This window comes from Aquila chrysaetos, chromosome 4 (genome assembly GCF_900496995.4).
Source record: "Aquila chrysaetos chrysaetos chromosome 4, bAquChr1.4, whole genome shotgun sequence".
Lineage (NCBI taxonomy): Eukaryota > Metazoa > Chordata > Aves > Accipitriformes > Accipitridae > Aquila > Aquila chrysaetos.
The window spans coordinates 36,997,499-37,019,176 of NC_044007.1; the positions used below are offsets into that span (position 1 = coordinate 36,997,499).

A 21,678-nucleotide genomic window follows, 5' to 3' on the forward strand; every position below is an offset into this window, starting at 1 on the left:
TTTCAGTGGGAGAAAGGCAAACCTGAGTGCTCAGTTAACCTGTGACCTTGGGGTTAACGACTCTGTGCTCTCATGTATATACTGACTTATCTCACAGAAAAGATTTGTCCTGTGAATGTGCTGCAGTGTCAAAAATGTGCTTTGAGTATTCTTGAATATAAGATTTTAGATGAAAGCCAAATATTATACATTCTTTGTAAAACTCTTACGTTTCATGTGTTTTTAAGGACATGTCAGAACTGTTAATCAGGATCTGATCAGTACTTTTCAACAGAAATCATGAGCAGGCCCATAAATATATTTGTTAATTGAAATCAGTGGGGCTATATGAGTGAGGGGTAAGCTTTTGACTTTATCTATAATGCAACCACTGATACAACTGCCGTATGATGCGGGCATACCTGTGTGAGTTTTAACTTAAAACAGCTTGGGTGAAGGTAAAATAACCAAAGCAGCACAGACACATCAGTTTGCCACTTCTTGGGCCATTTGCACCAGGGTCTATGCCACAGCAGATGGATGGCTGCTACTGCATGTTTAAAGCTAGCTTGGATATACATGCAATGTTGTCATAGCCAAATGTATGAGACAGATCAGGCAAAAAAAAATGCCTGTCCTTGCTCGTGGATTACAAGTTTAACTACCCTCCCTCAAAAGAGTGAGTGGCAGGGATGGATGCCCAGTGCCAGGGATGGATCCCTGATGTCCTATGGGAATGCTGTAATCCCTGAGCTCCATGGCAAAAGTGGTGAGAAGTCACCTATTACAGCCATTTCTGTGGGCGGGCTTTGAGAACATCTATTGTACCAGGCCTTGCAAGCAAAATCAGGAAAAGAGCCTAGTTGGGCATTTTATGTCAGAAGATTTTATGTCAAATTGCTAAATGCATTTTATATATCTCCAGTGTTTAATGTCACCTGAACAAAGTATCTTGGTGATTTCAGTTTTGCACAGGGATGCTAGCAGAAATGATGCATATATGACTGAAGCAAGGGCAGGAAATCAGCTGTTGTAGGATCTCAGCAGGAAAGTCGTATTCCAGCCAGCATAGAAAAGGAAAAGTCATTCAAAGTTTCCTTTTTCCGTCATGTTGATTAAATCTGTAGAAATTGGCTTTCCCTGAAGGGTGTTCCAGGTCCTTGTATTACTCTCCTTTTTGGCGCTCTCAGTTTTTTCTCTCTTTAATTTCTGAAGAGAAAAATACCCTGCTATCTGTTCTCTGGTAATTTGTTTCACAATCTGTGGTGGCCTCTCATAAAAGTTTGATGGGGTTCGTACCATCTGCGTCTCATTCCCTTTTCTGTGTCTGAAGCTTTATCTACCCATTAAAATGGAGACTCTCACAGTGTGAGGATTGGTCCTTTGTCCCTTGCTACTCACTGACTGCCCGGTTGCAGAGAGCTCTGAAAGTGTAGACTTTCATTCCAGTGAAATCTATTTTCTGGGACCGTGACATTTTCTCCTTGCAGGGAAGTGCTGCGTAGCCAAGTTTATTTTTATTTATGTAATCTAACAATTTGAAATATGAGAGTAGTCTAGCACTTACTTCAGCTGACACGCTTTTTAAAAGTAGGGTGCAGTTGAGATAAGTTAATGGGCAGTCATATTTGAGATTTCTCAGCCTTGTCTCCTTTGAAGTAAATTAGTGTCTTTGATTCCCATCTTTCCTTTATTATAGCTGTAAGGTTTCTAACTTAACGCAGGGATCCTGTGAAAAAATTCCATTATTAAAGGAGGTAATGATTACAGACAAAAGAGCGAGTACAGCAGCTATGATATATGACAACAAAAATTGCAGTAAAGCCTATTTTTTACTTAAGCTGTTCCTTTCTAAGAGGTATATTGCATATATGCAGGACAGGTAACTTGGTTTCTCTCTTGTGAAACCTGATAAACAAAGTAAGTGGTTATTTCTCAGGGTTATTTCTGATCTCATTCTTCCTTGAGTTTCACAGAACTGGGTTTGCACTCCTGGATTTTGCACACCTGGGCTTTCTGTAGGTGCTCTGGGCTAAATTACAGGCCAGCTGTCTATGCCAGCCCATCAAACGTTTAAAACTGCTTTTTATTCAAATGTTGTAACTGTAGGGATATGTTAGAAATGATCCATCATGTTGTTGTCTTCGAGAACTGTTAATGTGCTATGTAGGGATCTCATTAGTTGTAGAATAGCCCTTGGCAGTCTGTCAGGTGCTTTGAATCAAATTTTCTTTTGCTGACACTTTTCTGAGTGTTTGCCTAGTTCTGATTCTGTTTAATGCTTGGATCTTCCCATATAGTCTTTCATCGGCATTCAACACAGGAAGTTTAAAGGAATTCCTCCAGCACTGTCTGGTCCTTCCTTAGCTTTAATTGCTTTTATTTGAGTTCCTAGGGCTTGTGCAGATGCCTTTGAGGTATTCTCTTGCATATTTTCTTTGACTTTAGAAGACAGAGAATAAGGGCTTTTTAATTAATACAGATCCTGTTCTGACCTTTCATTTCCCATTGTAGGTGTCCTTATTATTTTTGATATCGTCTTTTTTCTGTTTTCCAGTTCTTTAATATTTCTGCAGGACCATGTGAAGTGTAGACAGTGCAGATAATTGCATCCAGTGCTGCATTTGTGACATCTCCAGCACTTCGTATGCTGCCATAATGGTCCCTTTGAATTTGAATTTCATCTTGTGCTACAGCACAGGCCCTGTCTCCTTTGCTGTTTCCCACTGCGCGGGTCGTTTCAGATTTCTGTGTATTTTTGCCACAGATTGTTTCTTTGATCACTGCCTTTTCACCTTCTGCTTTTGCAATCCTGGAAGGGATGTTACTACATTTTTATACAGTCTACTGATTTATTCCCTGCCTGGTAGTGCTGACTAATCCTCCTAAAAATCTGGTTTCTAATCCATGCATGTTATCAGCTAAAATGAATGAATAGAGGATTTTCTGTTTACATAATACCAAAACTAGTCAAAACTTTCAGTTACTTAGATTTGCCTCACGAAAGCTTCCTGCACAATCTTTCTAACAAAAATGGTGTTACACATGGCTGTTTGTTTGGTGTTTGCCTTTGCATGACCATTTACCACACAAACCATTACACATGCATATGAATTTGTCTTCATTTAAAAATTTGCAATATGTTTGCATTACAAATATGAGGCCAAATGTTTTGTTTCTTGTGTAAATAATCCTGTCTACTCAATACTTCTAAATGGTTAAAGTTTGAACAAATATATAATTAGTAGTTTCCTGTTGTAGCTTCCTTTTCTAAGTGTAAAGGATGTACAAAAAATGTAAAAATTGTTCTGTAAACTGTGATTTGAAAGCAAAGAACTTCAGTCTTTTATCATTATGGTTTGGTATCACAGTAACATGATTAACTTCACTGAAACTTCCAAACGTTAGTGTAGATTAGTGTGGTGGGTTGACCTTGGCTGGCTGCCAGGTGCCCACCCAGCTGCTCTCTCACTCAGCCTCCTCAGCAGGACAGGGGGAGAAAATATGATGAAAATCTTGTGGGTCAAGATAAGGACAGGGAGAACACTCGCCAATTACCATCATGGGCAAAACAGACTTGAATTAGGGAAATTAATTTAATTTATTGCCAATTAATAACAGAGTAGGATAGTAAGAATTAAAAACAAAACTACAAACACTTTTTGCCCACCTTTCCCTTCTTCCAAGGCTCAGCTGCACTCATGACTCTTCTAACTCCTCCGCCCTGAGTGGTGCAGGGGGACAGGCAATGGGGATTGCGGTCAGTTCATAACACTTCGTCTCTGCCGATCCTTCTTCCTCACACTCTTCCCCTGCTTCAGCGTGGGATCCCTCCCATGCGAGACAGTCTTTCACGAACTGCTCCAGCGTGGGTCCCTCCCACGGGCCGCAGTCCTTCAGGCACAGACTGCTCCACCGTGGGTCCCCCACAGGGTCACAAGTCCTGCCAGAAAACCTGCTCCAGCGTGGGCTCCTCTCTCCATGGGTCCGCAGGTCCTGCCAGGAGCCTGCTCCAGCGCGGGCTCCCCGGGCTGCAGGTGGATATCTGCTCCACTGTGGACCTCCATGGGCTGCAGGGGGACAGCCTGCCTCACCATGGTCTTCCCCCGGGCCTGTGGGGGAATCTCTGCTCCGGCACCTGGAGCATCTCCTCCCCCTCCTTCTCTCACCTTGGTGTCTGCAGGGCTGGTTCTGTCGCATTTTGTCACTGCCCTCACACAGCTGCTCTGCAACGTTTTTTACCCTTTCCTAAACAAGTTACCACAGAGATGTCACCAGCATTGCTGATGGGCTCAGCTTTGGGCAGTGGTGGATCTGTTTTGCAGCTGGCTGGAGCTGGCTCTCTCTGACGTGGGGGCAGCTCATGGTGTCTTCTCACAGAAGCACCCCTGCAGCCCCCACCCTGCTACCAAAACCTTGCCACATAAACCCAGTACAATTAGATTAGTACATAGTGAGAATTGCACTTTCAGTGCATGGGAGGAACTCTGGGGGTGAATTCTGAGGTTGTCCTTTATGGAAGCATCTATGTGAGTTTATCTGTGTTTCCCTGTAGTCTTTGATTGCAAGATGGACTTAGAGGAGAAATTATGTTACCTGATACTCTACTATCAGCCTTCTGACTGCAGAAGGTTAACTCCAGAGTTTTTTCTAGTAAGGCCCTTTTGCCCCTCTGTGTTGCTGTGGTAAAGTTCATTAAGCTTCTTGGCCTGAGGGAGGATAACTGTATGCCTGCAGTCTAAAGGGCGCTTTCCTGGCATCCCATACATTGCCTCTTCTGTGGGTATGTCCCAAGTCATTCCGTGTGAGCCAAGGGGTCATTGCAGGGTTGTTTATATCCCGTTCTTAGAAGACAGAGGAAATTCTTTGTGAAGGGATATTTCAGGTTGTGGTCACAGAACAGAGCTGCAACGTTTTAGGCATAAACCCTGGCATGAACGGCAACACATCAGTTGTTTACAATCAGGTTTTGGAAGCTCTTCATTGGGAAGAAAGAGAATTGGACACTCAGGGCAGTGAGAGGTAGGCACTGGAAAGCAGAACAGATTTAGCCCTGATGTATCCATCTGGACATTTTATCTTCTCATGCCATGGATAACTTTTTTGATGGTCTCCAGAGGAATACTGTATTGCTTTACTGGGATTATGCAAGAAGGGCATAAAAGTAAAAGTGAGTATCTACTTCTCAGCACTCAGTACTGAGTAATTACCAAAAGTGAAAATTTACGGGAACTCAAAGCTGACACTATTTCATAATATTTGGTTGTTCTGGATAAATACCTTTATCAGTAGACAAGCCAACAGAAACATCTTCTAATTAAGGGGTTTAGTGCAGTGAAGGCTCTCCCCCACTTCAATCCTTTACTCTTAATGTTGATGTTCCATATTTTGCAAATATGTCTTTCCAGCCAGCACAGCCTGTAATAATAATTTTGGGGTTTTTATTTCATGTAATGCATTGGCTTTCATTTCTGTTCCTGTCTTCTGGCATTAGGTGGAGTGGATTTCTCCTTTGTGCCATTGCAATGCTCCTTGTGATATTTCCCATGTTTACCTTTCCGAAAAAGCTTCCTCCTCGACATAAAAAAAAGAAAAAGAAAAAGAAGATGAACTCTGATGATGTTTCAAGTGATGATGAGGTGATGAAAGAGAAAACAAATAGTAAAATACAAGCAGACAGTGCAGTTCCTGCCTCTATGGAATTTGGAAAGAATGTTAAAGGTGAAGTTTGTTTTTAATTTTTAAATGCTTTAAATTTTGTATACAAGATCATCTAGGATTATATGAGTGTAATTGAAGGCAGAGTTCTGACATCCTGTATTTAATACTACATTTTGCTATTGAGATTATAGTAGATGGTCATCCTGTAAAATTACAAAATGCAGTGATGAGTGTAAGACATCCATTTACTCAAATTATTGAAGTGTTTAATGTGCACCTGTAACAAGCAGGTAGCCAATTTCTTGTAGTTATAGGACCTCTATTACCAGACGTATTTGTCACCTTACAGTTTGTAACTGTCCTACTTGCTGTAAGCTGTCCTTCATAGAATAAAGTGCTCTTCTAAAATACAAGTGAAACAAGTAAAAAGAATTCTAGTATGTGAGTTCAATTACACTCATGCATTTGGGTAAGTTAATTGAGAAAGATTATTTGTTTCATATGCCTTTCCTGACTATTTTGTACTGCAAGCTATTTATTTCCAGAAGGCTAGGACGAATGAAACCTGTGTTAATTTTGAAATAAGAAGAGATCAAAAGATTGACAAGTAATAGAGATTTTTATTTTATTCAAGAAGTAAACCATTAATGTGAAATCTAACAGTAAGTAGTAATCATTGGTAAAATGCCATGGGAAGAAGGGCAGTGTTGTTAAAAATTAATTAATGTGAAGCATATACATTTGGAGTTGACAATATAGGTTTAACAGTGTCATAATATTGAATGGTATAGGACAAGAATGAATGTGCCTTAATGCCATTGTGTTGTCAATGCTGTCGTGTCCTCCTTGGATTCCGTGATACGAATTCTGGTTGTGCCATTTTGTGGTAGCCGGATGAATGCAGTGGGGCTAGGAGAAACCATGAAATGTCATTTGTACCATTAGATGTAATTTGAACTCAAAACTTCGTTTGTTTGTTGACATGAACATTAGTGTTACTTTTTCATTGAGTATCAGTGCAGGTTATAATGAATGGCAGATTTTTTAATGACACATTTATGATCACTCTTTATATTGAGTCCGCAAGGCTTAGCAAAACCAGTGTGCTGGTTTTAGACTAAAACCAGTGTAATTCTAAGTAATGTTTGCCCACATGCATATTGATTTGCTCTACATTGCATTTGCACCTGTACTCTCAGGGTATCTAAGGTTACTGTTAATTTCTATCGAAGTAAAGAAAAAAACAGGAGAGCAGAATTTGCCTGTGGTGATTTTATTAGCTTACAAAACAGCATCTTAATCAAGGCACAGAGCAAGCAAGATAAACCTGCAATATCAGATCTTTCAGAACCATCTTCTCCCTTTGTTTGCAAAGTAGCTAAAAAAGTGTTGGAGAAGCAAGACAAGCATGTTGTCTACTTCCTTCTTTGAAGACTCTCTATTCCCCATATTTATGAGTCCCCATACATAATGTTTTCTCCTAAATCCATAAAGCTAGTTGTGGGGTTTTTTGGCCTTCAAACCTACTGATTAGGTACCTACCTACCTCTGATTAGCAAAAGTAGTTCAGGGCTACTCCTGTCAAGGTTTTCTTACTAACTTAGGGAGGTGGGAAAGGGGAGTTCAGTCTTTGCTGGGCTCCTTCCTAATCATTGCAGGCAGTGTCACAGCAGAGGGACTGCTTCATCCTGTAGGTGTGCCTGGAAGAGATACAGGTATTCAGACAAACTCTGTGTCTGGATGAGTTTGCTGATGTTGGTTCTCTGTTTCTGTACATAATTTTACCTTCCAGGTCATGTAATGTCACTACAGGCACAGATACACAGACAACAAGTATTCTCCTAGGAGAATGTTTCCTAGTACTTTTTTTCACAGAAATGAAAACTTCTGTATATCTGTCGTGGTTTAACCCCAGCCAGCAACTAAGCACCACGCAGCCGCTCACTCACTCCCCCCCCACCCAGTGGGATGGGGGAGAAAATCGGGAAAAAGAAGCAAAACCCACGGGTTGAGATAAGAACAGTTTAATAGAACAGAAAAGAAGAAACTAATAATGATAAGGATAACACTAATAAAATGACAACAGCAATAATGAAAGGATTGGAATGTACAAATGATGCGCAGTGCAATTGCTCACCACCCACTGACCGGCACCCAGCTAGTCCCCGAGCGGCGATTCCCCCTGTCCCCACTCCCCCCGGTTTATATACTAGATGTGACGTCACATGGTATGGAATACCCCGTTGGCCACTTTGGGTCAGGTGCCCTGGCTGTGTCCTGTGCCAGCTCCTTGTGCCCCTCCAGCTTTCTCGCTGGCTGGGCATGAGAAGCTGAAAAATCCTTGACTTTAGACTAAACACTACTTAGCAACAACTGAAAACATCAGTGTTATCAACATTCTTCACATACTGAACTCAAAACATAGCACCGTACCAGCTACTAGGAAGACAGTTAACTCTATCCCAGTTGAAACTAGGACAATATCTCATTTTAGTATGTGTTTCTTTGACATGTATTTGTCTAAATGTGTACCATACCTTCTATGAAATCCTATATTAATGTATTAATGGAGCTACAGAAGTAGAGCTTTTCATATACAAAGCTTCATTTTCTCTGGAGAAGAAACTTCACCACGTGGAACAATGAGAAGCAGCATTGTATTCCACATGTCAGAAAGATACCAAGCGAGTCAAGATAACATAGAGAAAAGTATTTTGCTATAAGCTGATAATAGCTTTCCCATTAGGTGTCATTTACCCTAGCAAAGAGGGCCTGCAGCAGGAATGCACCATCATTTAATTATTTTTCAAGTTTAAGTGGGCTTTATGGAATGAGATCATGCCTCAAGCTTCTCAGTTGAGGTAATTTTGTTTATGATGGGAAGGAAAAAAGGATTGCATGTGTCTAAGTCATTTAGCATTGCTTCTTCTGAGATGCAATGTACATTTTATACTTCTCATTGAATTTCAGGGCTTCATCTTTTTATAGCATGATGGGCAGAAACTCTGCTTAGGCAGTAGCTGGAAGACTGATGATTTTAGTAGGTCACGTCTTCTGTTCTGTACTAATAAATATCAGTGATGTTGTAGTCTGCCACGACAGAGGTCAGTGCCATTAATTCTGTAAAATCCGTGCAGCTTAGGTAAGGAAAGTCTCAGGAAAGAAACTGTTTGTTTTGATCTTCTGATATGATGTTGTCTTACCTGGGAAGCTGGCAAAATGGTTCTTGTCCTGCTTTAACTTGTCCTAATTTCACATTAGTTAGTTCTCTAAATGAATGAAAAGGAATCAAAAAGGCGTGATGGGAGGGGGCCGGGGTCCTTTTTCCTGCAATGGCTGCTAGTATAGGCTGAAGAAATAAACCCAAACTGGCTCCATCTGCAAGTAACCTCCAACTTCGGTGACCTGAGCTTTATTTTGGCCCACAGTAGAGGTGAGATCAGATAAAAATACAGATACATCTTTGGTTTTTCTCATGTTTTGAGATGCGAGGGCTTGGAATTCAGCCTTTTCTTACTTATGTTGCCAGTAAAAAACATGAGGAGAATGCTTCTGAGGCAGGTATCAAAAGTATTAAATAAAACATTAAATAGGTCACAGGAGGAAGAAAATTGGAAGTAGTTTATTGGGAGAAATAGAGGTAGTGTAGATAACATGAGCTAGAGGAGATTTATAATGAGTAAGCCATGGTTCAATCCCATGCAAGCAGATAAATCATGAGCCTGAGCAGGAAAAACCACTGTTTTCATTTATTACATGGATACCCTTAAGGGTTTGTACCATGGAAATTGTATCTGCAGTCCCTTTTACTTATCACTGTAATGAAACTTACTGTTCAATTGAATAAAGGAGCAGTGTAAAGAAAGCAAATGTATATATTACCTAAAATGTACTGATCTAATCTGAGGGGTGTTAATTAATTACACGTATTTTGTAGTCTTTGGGTTTTTTTTTAACATTTTGAGTTTTGTCTCTATGTACAGCCCTTTCTTAAATGTGGAATATTCTGTCTGCCTTTTCATGTCTACCAGCTGTTGTATGCCCTTCCCAGTCAATTGTAGCCAGGGACAGAAACAGGATAATGACGCTTGTCAGGGCATCAGCAAAGGTAAAAGAAACTCCTGAGGGGCTTGTGGCTGTAGGGTAAGCACACTGCAGTGCTTCCCCCAGGATCCGGACTGGAGTTTCTGCAGTACCCGAAGATTAGTTGGCAGGGATCAGAAGAGGAGGAGGAGACTATGGTCTGTGTGTGGGGGTGCTTAGTGAGCACTATAAATGTCAGAGAGTTCATCAGACTGTGGGCTGTGCCCCTGACCTTGAGCGAGTCGCTCCCCCCTTGTCCTTTCTTAGGCCATCTTGAAGAGCTCGAAATAGAAAAGGTTGGCATGGCCCCGTGCGGTGATAAGCAGTGTTAGCTGGAGCCTTGAGGAGCTGCTCTAAATCAAATTAATAAAAGTAATAATCAGATCAAACTCGCTCTGAACCTCCCTACTCTTGATGGGATATTAGGGGCTGTTCAGTGATCTGGCCTCCACCCAGGTACTTAAGGCATGTCCTGAAAATGCTTGAGGAATTGAGTTGAATGAGGTTGTTTAAATGGTATGTGAGTAGATAATGAAATACATGGCAAAATATTATTCTAGAATTTAATGATTAGCTCCGTGCAGAATATATTTGAAGTAGTTGTGTGTGACTCAAAATGCTCATTTCCATTCTGATAAACAATCCAGAAATTCTGTCTCAAATCTTGGCTCTGCTTTGTACTGTGCAAGAGCAGAAGCTGCCCCTGAGACCTCGGTGTGGAGGCAGCCTCCTTCAAAGCTGCAGACTTGGATAGTGTTGTCCAGACTTGGAGCACCAGCGGAAAGGAGGTCCTTTAGCTAATATCTGCGTCACCCTTACAAGGGGCTTCGCTGATGGACCAGAAGAGGACAGTGCTGTAGACTGGGATGGTTTATTCACTATTTATATTCATTGAATTGCCTTGGGCTAGGTGTAAAGGAACAGGGGTAAAAGAAAATATATTAAATGGTGAAAAAGGTTGTGAAGTCAGAATTATTTGAATTTTTATTGAAATTCTGTTTATAGTGCTTTAAGAGTTTTGCTTCTAGTAGTATTTACGAATATTTGTATTGCTTGCAGATTTTTCTTATGCTTTTTTCTTTCCATGAATCAAACAGTGGTCCAGCTCATAAGTGAAGGAAAATGAATACTGACTACAGAAAAAATATAGCCAAAGACCATGAAGGGAAGAAAATTGCCAGTAGACTAGCAAACCAGTCCAGCAAGGCAGGTTTCAATTTACTTTTAGTTACATATTAGATTATTTAAAAAAAAAAAAAAAAAAAAGGAAGATAAGTATGTTTAAGATTTGAATTACTGCACAGAAGTGTAAACATGTTTGCAGCCATACTAAAAGATCATTTCAGTTTTAGGAGTGTCGTCGATAGACTTTTATTTGTTCAAATGACAGAATGAGGGAAACTGCAAGTTCTCATAGGTTTGTTTCTGATGCACACTTGGAAACACAAGAGATGTTTTTTGAAGACCTCCTAAAAATTGGAACCTGACAGGTTTAATAATGGCCTTGAAATCAAAGCCTAGGCCTATGGCTAGACACACAAAAATAATATGACATTGAAATGTTTTAAATGCATGATTGATTATGTAGTACAAAGGATCCTTAAAGTTTTTATCATTCTTGCTTTTCACTAGAATTAGTGTGGTTGAAAGAGATGAGAAATAGTGCCTTTTTATTATAGGTTTTTAAATACAGAAGTGTAATACAGATTCTGTCACACAGGATTTGAGTATAATCATAGGAGGAAATAAGGCAAAACCTAATTCTAACTATGTATTTTTATTTGCAAATTTCTTACTGTATAGCAACTTTTCCTTGTCTGCCAGACAGTTGCTCCTTATAAATCACAAAGAGCTTCAACCCTCAACTGCTCCAGCTGGTATGTATTAGTGCAGCATGCAGGAATAATCTCTGGTTTATTTCATGACAAAAATTACAGTAATCAGCAGAGCTGTTCCCTGAAGAATCCTTCACAGAGGTGTAAGAGAACTTGTGCTTATTCCAAGACACTGAATTTTATCTATTTATCAGTAGAAATCCAATTTCAAAATACTAATTAGTTTTGAAATTAATGACCTTTAGACTGAGTGCTCAGATCAGGTGCAAGTAGGATTCAACAGAAAGTACAGCTCTATATCCAAAAAACAGAGCAAAATGTTCGTTAGCTCTGCAGTTCTTTACCGAATTCGTTCTTCAGTATCTTTAGATTGAAAATTCTAAACCAGACATTTTCCTAAAGCTCAGTTTTACCAGGAAGAGCTCAACTTTACCAGGTATTATGATATTTGGACCAGGCCCTTTAAAATAATGTATTTAGCAAAGATCTTGGACTCAGCCCTTGGCCAAGGACTTCTAGTTCATTTCTACAAAGAGCACTTAGTTCATCATCCTAATAAAATGATATTTCTCTCTGTGATGTCCAGTCTTCTGAAAGTTACTATCTTATTACTTTCTTCCACTTGTTTTCAGCACAGGTGAGCAGCTGCCACCAAATACCTCAGTTTCCAGCAGGACCAATCCTGGTACCTCCTCTTTCTGTTTCCTGACTCCTTTCTCACAGCGGCAGCAGCACGGTCATAACCGCTTGCTCCTGTTGCAGGGCGAGAAGTGTTCAATCCTGCACCTTGTCCCTGGGGAAATCCTGCTACAGCTGCCCTGCTGCAGCCCTGTGGCAGCCGTTTTCCTAAACTGCATCATCTAGGCCCATGAGAGGCTTTGCAAAAGCTGGGTTAGAGCATCCTAGCTCTTGCCCTTTGGTTTCTTTTTGCATCTAAGCTCCCATCAGCTAACCCAACCCAAGCCAACCAAAACCAGACACAAAGCCAAAGCTGATGAGGTTTGAAGGCTGACATCTAATGGTATTGTAGATCTTTCTTTTTTTTCTCTCTTTCATTTCCTTTTGAACAATGAGATAAATTTTGATCAGCTGTATTTTAAACATGCAGCATATTTGCCATTAAATACTAATACTATTTTATCTTTGTACTTGCTACTGTAATGTAGTTCTGAAGGTGTACAGTTGCATTACAGTTTCCATATATTCATGTTGATACTATATTGTCTCATACTCCTGTTACTTTGTTTTCTTCTGTTCTTTTATTGCAAACAGTGCCACATTTTTTTAAAAAAAGCTGTAGGTGGTAAAAAACATTAAGATTCAAATACATGAGTGCTTCTTAATATGATTTATTCATTACTTATTTCCACCAAATTTTGTATTTAACATTTAATGTGTTTCTTCATAGAGGCAGCAAGAAAGCATTTGACTACATTAAAATTATAAATCCTGTACTCATAATGAATTCAGTATAAATTTTGACGACTGGCATAAGCTAAGACTGGATGCAGTCAGACAACTTAGGTGCTAATTTGCAGCCTGACAGGTTTTGACATGACAAGAGTCTAAATTCTATTTGCTCTTATACAGATAACCTCCTGAAGTCAGTGGAGAAAATGCGACAGATTTTTGACTTGACAACTTTTACCATCAATAAAATTCTCACTCAGGAGTTCTTACTCAACACGTTGTATTTCTAATGGGTGCTCTTGTCATTGAATTCAATGGGCTTTGATTCAAGCAGTGTTCAATTTCTGTACAAAGTGAAAAGCAAATGAAAAAACCCAAACCATCGTAGGTTAGATATAATATTTGAACAGAAAATCTGATCTTGATAGAAGCCCCAAAGAAAAAAAAAATGTTTAAAATCATGCTATCTATTCTGAAAAAATAAGTCTTGAATAGAGTTACCATCATCTTGTGAGGATAATTTGACATCACTATGGGACTGAATTAAAAGTATTTAAGTGTTTCTTTTAACTACAGTGCTGAATTTCGTGGGGTTTTGGTATTTGATTTGAGGATAATTGCAACATCTGTGAATACTTTTTCAATTTAAGTTAATGATGTGCTCTCATTTTTAATTGATTGTGTTATCCCTTCTGAGAATATTAAATGAGTTGTATGTAAGGTATGTCGAGATTCATTGATATCATTGGCAACATTTTTTAAGTATACTTTGTCTGCATTTATTTTAAGTACTTTTAAATCATGTAGAAAAATGTTTAATTAAAAATCTTTTCGTTCCCCTTTCAAATTATAGTATTATTATCCCAGCTTTCCAGGCATGGTCCTTGAAACAGAGAGTTACAGGGGGAGTATGTGATTTGTTTTCCTCCTGTGGAGTGCAAAACTAAGTACTGTCAGGTCAGCAGTGTGGTATGTGTTATCTCATAGAAAATCTCAAAATAAAATATCAGAATAATTCCAAAATTGCTACATTTTATTGCTGTTTTTCTTTCCTTTATAGTGTTACTATGTAGACCCTGTTTCTTCAGACAGTTTTGTTAAAACAGACCTCAGTTGTGTTTGTGAAAAGTGGGACTGCAGCCCCGGGGCGATGCAGTGAGATAGGGTAAGAGCAGACAGCGAAGACTGCAATCCCAAATATGCACTCTCCCTTCTGCCTAGCAAATGTAGCCAGATGCTAGCAAGCCATTATTGCCAGTCCATCTCAAAGAAAATCAATTTGTTTTGTTTCAGTTTGCTTTTGTTTCTCGCTCATTATTTATAACATTCGTTTGTCATTTTTGTCATTTTATAGAGCTTCCAAGAGCAGCTGTCAGGATCTTAAGCAACATGACATTCCTTTTTGTGAGTTTGTCATACACAGCTGAGAGTGCCATTGTCACAGCTTTTATTACCTTCATTCCCAAGTTCATCGAGTCACAGTTTGGCATCCCAGCTTCCAATGCCAGCATCTACACTGGTAAGGCATTGCCACGTAGTGTAACCTTGCAAGGGTTGGCATTCTTTGACTAATGAAATGAATCAATGTAGGAATGAACCAAAAACGTGCTTGTTACAACAGGTGATTGGATCCAGCTTTGTGCATTTGGTTAGATATTCAGGCCATTTTTTGATGTTTGCTATATGTGTTTAGTAAAATGTGAACCCATTTATATTGTTAAAGGGCTGGTTTTTTTTACATAAGCCTAGACAGACATTTTCTAATAAGTTAATGGTCTTCAAGGGGGAAAAAAGCAACAAAAACAAGCTAGAAAACCCATAGGCATTACTACAATTTGTGTGCCTTTAAAGATCTTTTAAAGCTGTTCTTACTTTCTGTGAATTTTACTTCCTCTTTGCTTTTTAAAATACCCTAATCTTTCTTTTTTCCCCAGTGACAAGTTGTTTATCTGTCCCATCCTTCAGTTACCTCCCCCCTCCAGGCTGCTGGTTTTCTCCTTATTTATTTATTAACACTGAGTGCACAACAATCTAGTCTAGTCAGGAGAGCTCCCCAAATCCTCTCCCACCTGTCATGTCAGGTCTAAGACCCCTCTTTTGCAGATGTGGCACTTCCCCTGCTGCTGCAGCAATGTACAGCCAAGTCCAACTTCTAACGGAGCTACAAACCACAAAATTTTAAGCTTCATACTGCTCTGCAGGAGGGAGAGATGGGAACTTCCCTAGGGAAAGGGACCAAAATGTTGTGCAGAATTGAGGCCCATGTCATGCAGATCATCTCCCTTCTCTCCTAGCTGCATCAAAGACACTTGTCTTTACAAGCATCTTTTTTACCTCTTCATAGTGCTTCCCATATAGAATAACTGCTAATTGCTAAGCAGGTTAGTTCTTTGATCCCCCATACTTCCAGATGTTGCACCTGAGAAGGAGGGATGGAGTGGAGAGTGAGTTGGGAGAACAGGCGTGAAGTATGGGGTGACGCTGCCCAGGGGCATCAGTCAAAGAAAAGACAAAAAGTAGCAGAAGAAAGAGAGAAGACATGGACACCTCACATGGGAATCACTTGTCACCTTGTAGTGGCTGGAAGAAATGCGTGGAGTCTTTCTAGAGTGCGGAAGGGAAATGTCAGAGAAGCACCGTGTGGTGACTTCTATTTGAGAGCTTGCTGGGATGAGATTTTCTTCAGGGCATGAAATCCCTGTGTTCTCTGTATAAGGAGGAAACATTGATTGATGGGACCGTGATTCTATCTGAAGCTTAGGGTAGCCACACACGCATAGGAGTTTTACTATAATGAGTCTTGATGGGATTGTGGCTCCATAACTTGTTTCGCTCTCAGGATAAACCAGAAGCATTCTTGCCAGACATAATATTCAACAGCCAGTACATTAAAAGAGGAAAAAATGATGTGACGCTGTCCAGGGTGTGAAGCTATTAACATCTGTTGTTTTCCCTGTTATAAATTACTTGATAAAGACTATTATAATGAATGAGAAGAAGAAGATGAAATAGCTCAGACTGGATGTGCAACACAGAGAAGTGAGCACTGCTTCCACAACCCCAGCTCCTAAACTTAGCATTAAAGTCAACAGTTGTTATTAATTTTATAAATTCTTTTTGTACGAAAGATGGGAAAAGGAAACTTGGAGATTCTGTAATAGATTGCTACTGGCTATTCTAGTAAAAGACATGTCTAGTTTACAAACTTCTGGTTAGCAAAAGGAGGACTTACATATTTATATTGCTACATCTATACTTCATATGTATGTTGCCAGCTGAGTACATGTGCTTGCTGAATCTCTTCATGTGACTGATGTAAAGTTTTTATTGGTCATTTTCTGTCTCAATTTATAAGTAGCAATTCTTTAATTAAGTCTCAATTTCTTTCTGTTTTTAAACAAACCTGGCATTAATCACCAGAAAAAATGCTATGTGCCAAACTTCACGTCTTGAACTTGTGCAGGTTGTGCTGCAGTCTTGTTTTGCTTGGAGTTTTGTTTTCTGTGTGTAGAGCAGGTGGCATTTAGCCTCCAGGCTTTCTTTAGTCCAAAAAAAAAAAAAAAACGTTGACTTTAGGTTACAGGTAGATCTTAGACAAATCAAGGTTAAAATTTCAGGTGCTTTGCTAGCAGATTTACTTGTGAAAATTGGAGTTACAATTCAAATAATTTGTAATTGGAAGAACTGAACGGTATATGTTATAAAGCACTAGTCTGGTAACTTCTGATAAAATGGTTATGAGCGCATTGGATCTACCTTTAGTTTTAGAAAAGGTATGATATGTATCCCAGACAGAATTGCTTTGAAAATCTTGATGGTATTCCCTTTGCAAGTGTAGCCTGCTTAGCAGATATTGCAGTTTTCTGTTCCCTGACTATTAGTAGTTGTTAAGATCATCTTTTTCTGCTGTGGAAAGCCTCAAGTGCTGCAGCATCCTGACAACAGCAAAAAGGACAAAGCTTGAAAATTGCTGACTGAAAGCCAATACTGCCTCGGAGCACTGTACCCAGGAGTGTATTTAGCACATGCGCAATTCCTGTAAGCCAAACTGTCATAAAATGAAGGAGAGTGCAGTGCAACAGCTTAGTATCAGATCTTAAGCTTTATTCCTCTAAATGCCTTTGAAAAAGAAGAATGCATGTCCTTATTAGATGTACATGCTTTACTTTGCCCTGGAAGCTTGTCTGGAAGTGCGCTGTAGTAGCTGCGTTTCTTTGACAGTACATCACTTCTGTTTCCACATCCCCTGCGGAAAGAGAGGGGCATAAGGATGAAGAGTTTGAGATGAAGAGTACTTAGGGTAAAAGAACCTGTCAGGCTTCCTGACATGTAGGAGCGAGTGAGCGCTTCTCTCTGCTGCCTTCACCACAAACAATGAAACCTGCTTCTGCCTTTCCAGTTTCTCCCAGAGAGAGAGTTTTTCCATCCCCAGTGCCACTTTGCATGGAGGAGTTGGTCTTTATACTTTTTCTGTGTAGGCTTTCCTTTACCTTTCCATTCTCCTGAATGAAAGTGAGCCTTGGCAGGCAATTTGCTCATGTTCTCATTTTTAACGTTCTGATCTTCATGGTGTAGCAGAGGATGGATGAAAACAGCAGCACAGTATAGCTCACTAATGCCTTTCAAAATATTTACATGCTCAGTTTTGACAAAGTACTAGACATAGACACACAGAGTCTCAGTTCTAGTGAAAAGCTTTTCCAATATCCATGCCCTCAAGAGAATAAGAAAGAAAACATAAACTGACGTCCAAAAGAGGTTAAGAACTCAAAGCTAAACTGTAAGGTGGAAGGAAGAAGAATAAATTACTGAGGTTAATTTATTGTTAGTAAGCCCTAGCTTTGGGCTAGATCCTTAGTTCATATAACTGATGTAGCCACATGTTTGGTCCATGGAATTTGGTTCACCTAACAGGGGTGTTTTAGAAGGTATTACAAGTGATCCCAGTCTGCCTTCGGCATGGATGTGGGCTTCTCTGACACAGATTTCATAGAGCAGGGCATGCCTGGCAGACTCAGATGGCTGAGTTACCATTTTCACCCAGAGAGAACATTTTCAGTCCAAGTGAAAGGATTTGCATTATTTCTTTTCCTTGTTCATATTCAGTCATTGAAAGTGAGAGATATAACAGCTCAAGAGAGATAACAGCTTTGAACTTTGTGAAAATCATCTAACTCTCCTAGAAGGACTTATGCATTTAATTTCTGCTCTTATAAGAAAGACTGGTTTTGATTCTTTGAAGGGTTATTGTTAAGAATCTTCCTCATGAAATGACTTTTTATTTTACAATGCCATTGGTGATGGCAGTATAATTAAGGTGGCAACTATTTTTACCTCTTACTTTTACTTTCATGATCTCAACATTTTGATAAATACAATGTCCCCTTCACCTTTAGATGAATTAGCACAGAATGAGAATGCTTTGCAATATTATTAGAAATATTTGCAAGTGATAGCCTTACTGGCTTCTTTAAAAAGAAGACCAACATCTTTAAGAATTTGCATTATAAAGTTTGGCTCCTCTGTAGATGCAGCTGCCAAAAGTTGTGCAAATTCCATATTTATGTGGAATGCATCTTTATTACCAAAGCCCTAATTTAAAGACCTTCTCACATGTCAGTGAGAAGCAAAAGCTAAGGGAAGCGAAGAAGTGCAAGACACTCGCTGACTTAACACCACCTCAGGCCCCGACAAGTGAGGACAGCCCAGTGGTGTGTTGCTGAACTGCCACCTTGTAACTGCAGCAGCGGAGCAACAGAAATTTCATAGGCATGTCTTTTGTGTCTTAAACTTACCCTAATACTAATTGTAGTATCTTAATTTTTTAATCGTATTTGATCAGTTTACAGTCCACGTGGCTGTGCTGAGATGAATTGGGGTGCTGATGTAGGAAAGTGCTATTCAGCTTGAATAAAGTATCCAGAAGGCAGAATTTGCAGCGAGGCGCACGTGTGCACTCCCCAGTGGGCAGGCTTCTTGGGTCCTGCCTGAAGTTAGCGCTTGTGCTTCACTGGAATTAATCATGAGAGTAGGAAGAGGAGGATTCGTGTCCAAATCTGGATTTGTTCAATTTTTCAGTAGTTAAACTGGAGCAATATGTAGCCCTTCTCCTCGTTCTAAAATAAATACAAAGCAATGTTTCTGCTTGTAAGTACAATAGTTCTCTTATAGTGCTTTGGCTGCTGGTAATATCATAAGGAGGCTTTTATTAATTCTTTGACAACACTCCAGAGGTTTGAAAAGTCTGACTCAGTTTGCTAGCAGAGATTCAGACAATGGAGATCTTAGTGCAGCATTTGCAGTCATCTAATTAGGGAATGAAACCGATATTTATGTTTTATACAATTTCTATAGGTCCTGATTTAATTTCTTGCTTGAATTTCTTCCCGGCAGGTGTGATTATTGTCCCAAGTGCTGGTGTTGGTATTGTCCTAGGTGGCTACATTATAAAAAAACTGAAACTCGGTGCGAGAGAGTCTGCAAAGTTGGCTATGATCTGCAGTGGTGTATCTCTGCTGTGCTTTTCAACTCTTTTCATTGTTGGATGTGAAAGCATTAATCTAGGGGGAATAAATATACCTTACACGACTGGGTAAGTATCTTGGAATCATCTGTGGCAAAACCAGCTTGTTCCAATAAGCCTGATAAAGAAATGTAAAAAATGCTGATGGCTGATGCACTGAAGAAGCCACATGTTCAAATGAGAATTTGGTGAGTATTATGATATAAACACACGCTGTTACTATGTGGCCCTTTGGTTTTACATCTAGTTTATAATGAAGCTTATGTAATAACTCACCTTTCTGAGGGATGGAAAAATGCATTAGAATGGACTTCAGTGATTTTTACAGGAAAATAAGAATAGTATCCTCTGTAGATTGTTCAGAGTTTAGTTGGTGTTTCAAAATGTTTTCTTTTCTCCTCATGAAAATTGTGAAAATACTAAAGGGATTAGAAAGATTATTTCTGAATAGATTTGTTGATTATCACCATAATAGTGTCTTAGGTCTACAGTCCCTATTTGAGAGGAATCACGTGGGCATGTGCTATCAACATTAGTGCTATGGGCTGCTTCTGAACCCCTTACCAGTTGCATGTATGCCCTCCAGCACTTGCTCAATCATCAAGACAGCAAGTAGATCATAACCCTTAAAGATATATTGCGAATGAAGAGGGCTGTCATGAAAAAGAAGGTGTGGATGTAGGAAGGTATTGGGAGTGAGGTATTTAGGCTGTGACATTAAGAAATGCATGGAAGGACATTTTAAAAAAATGAGGGATGTTTGGAAGAAAGACAGGGTGGTAAAAGTTGTGAGAAGGTGTTTCAGTGGAAGGTAATTCCTCAGAAGCCTGATGATGAGCTTTTATTTTCTTTCTTATTTTGTACATTAGCTTTTCCCCAAAATTGCCTTCTTTGTGTAGCTTAAACACAAGAACAGAGTGAACATTTGAGGAGCACGAGCTTATCTGAATCAATGTTCTTCCCTTTGCTTTCATCTGAGACAACATGTGCCTTTTATTTATGGCCAGGTACTAGGTATCAGATCCCTTTGAATATCTTGCTTTTAAGGCTCAGCTTTGGACTCTTAACATTTTGAGGTTTGGAAGAGAGTGTAGAGGAAGTGTGGAGGAGGAAAAGAGATAATTAATGGGGAAGAAAAGAACTGCAGTGGGGCAGTGAGCAAACCAAGTGAAAAACAAAGAAGAAAAATGGGAAGCAAGGAAGGAAGAAAATAGGCACTGTTCACACAAAGAATATTTTGCATTGTGTTTTGCTGGGTGTTACTACGTTGCTAATCCTAGAGCAAGGAAAACCAGCAACTGAAAGTCATGAGCTGATGGAAAGCTGTTTTACCCCTTTGTATTCTTAATAACTAGAGTTAAAGCTTGGTGCTGAGAAGCTGACTGCAGAGGGGAATGGCATGGTGATATACTCTTGTCTGAGCATAGTGGGCTGAAGAAGGAGAGAATGGGGATGGGAAGGGGGTGGAATGCTTTGATTGTCCGCCTTCTGTTGATATTTGTGACAGCCTGTGGTTGTAGATGAAGAAATGAAAATTATTAGGAATTAAAACATAGATTTTAGATAGCAATTAATTGAACTGTGTGGCAAGTCATAATGTCCCTGCCTGGCTAATGAGAAGGCTGTAGTTTTCTATTTGTGAAAAAGTGCTATTTAACTGAAATCTATTTCTAAATTGAAGACAAGGCAAACTATTGCTATGTAACACATACCCTTCACACTGGAATTGTAAGAGTCTCTATTTTTTTTTTTTTCAGTAAGTAGTAACATTTGCAGTAAATACATAGCATGAATTGAAATAGGCATCTATTCACAGCTGTTCTGAAAGTCTGCAGTAGCATTACTTCTTTACCACCTTCATCTAATTGTTCTTATTGAGAAAAGAAGTAAGAGATGGTAATGGCAAAATTCTTGAAAGTGTTCAGGTATATCAAATCTTTGAAATCAGTATAAAAATCTATATGCTTAGACTGTAATGTCATCAGAAATTGAGAATTACCAGCATGTTACAAAGCATGGTTCAGGAGTTTGCAGCCCCAGACCTGTATGATTTTTTTAATGCAGAGATCAAATCCAAGTTTACTATCAAAATGATAATAAAGAAGCAGCACTACACATAAATTCATCTGGAATATCTAACATGATTAACATTCTTTTAATCCTCATGGTCAATCATTTGATAGCTTC

General features: G+C 39.4%; 1 protein-coding gene across 1 annotated transcript in view; it reads left to right on the top strand.

Annotated features, from left to right (window-relative positions):
- Nucleotides 1-21,678, top strand: part of SLCO5A1 (solute carrier organic anion transporter family member 5A1) — an 82,577-nt gene that overhangs the window by 34,227 nt on the left and 26,672 nt on the right. Inside the window, exons 3-5 of the mRNA XM_030011751.1 lie at nucleotides 5,474-5,700; nucleotides 14,323-14,487; nucleotides 19,362-19,560. Of these exons, the coding sequence (XP_029867611.1) occupies nucleotides 5,474-5,700; nucleotides 14,323-14,487; nucleotides 19,362-19,560 (591 nt within the window). The remainder of the gene's footprint in view (nucleotides 1-5,473; nucleotides 5,701-14,322; nucleotides 14,488-19,361; nucleotides 19,561-21,678) is intronic.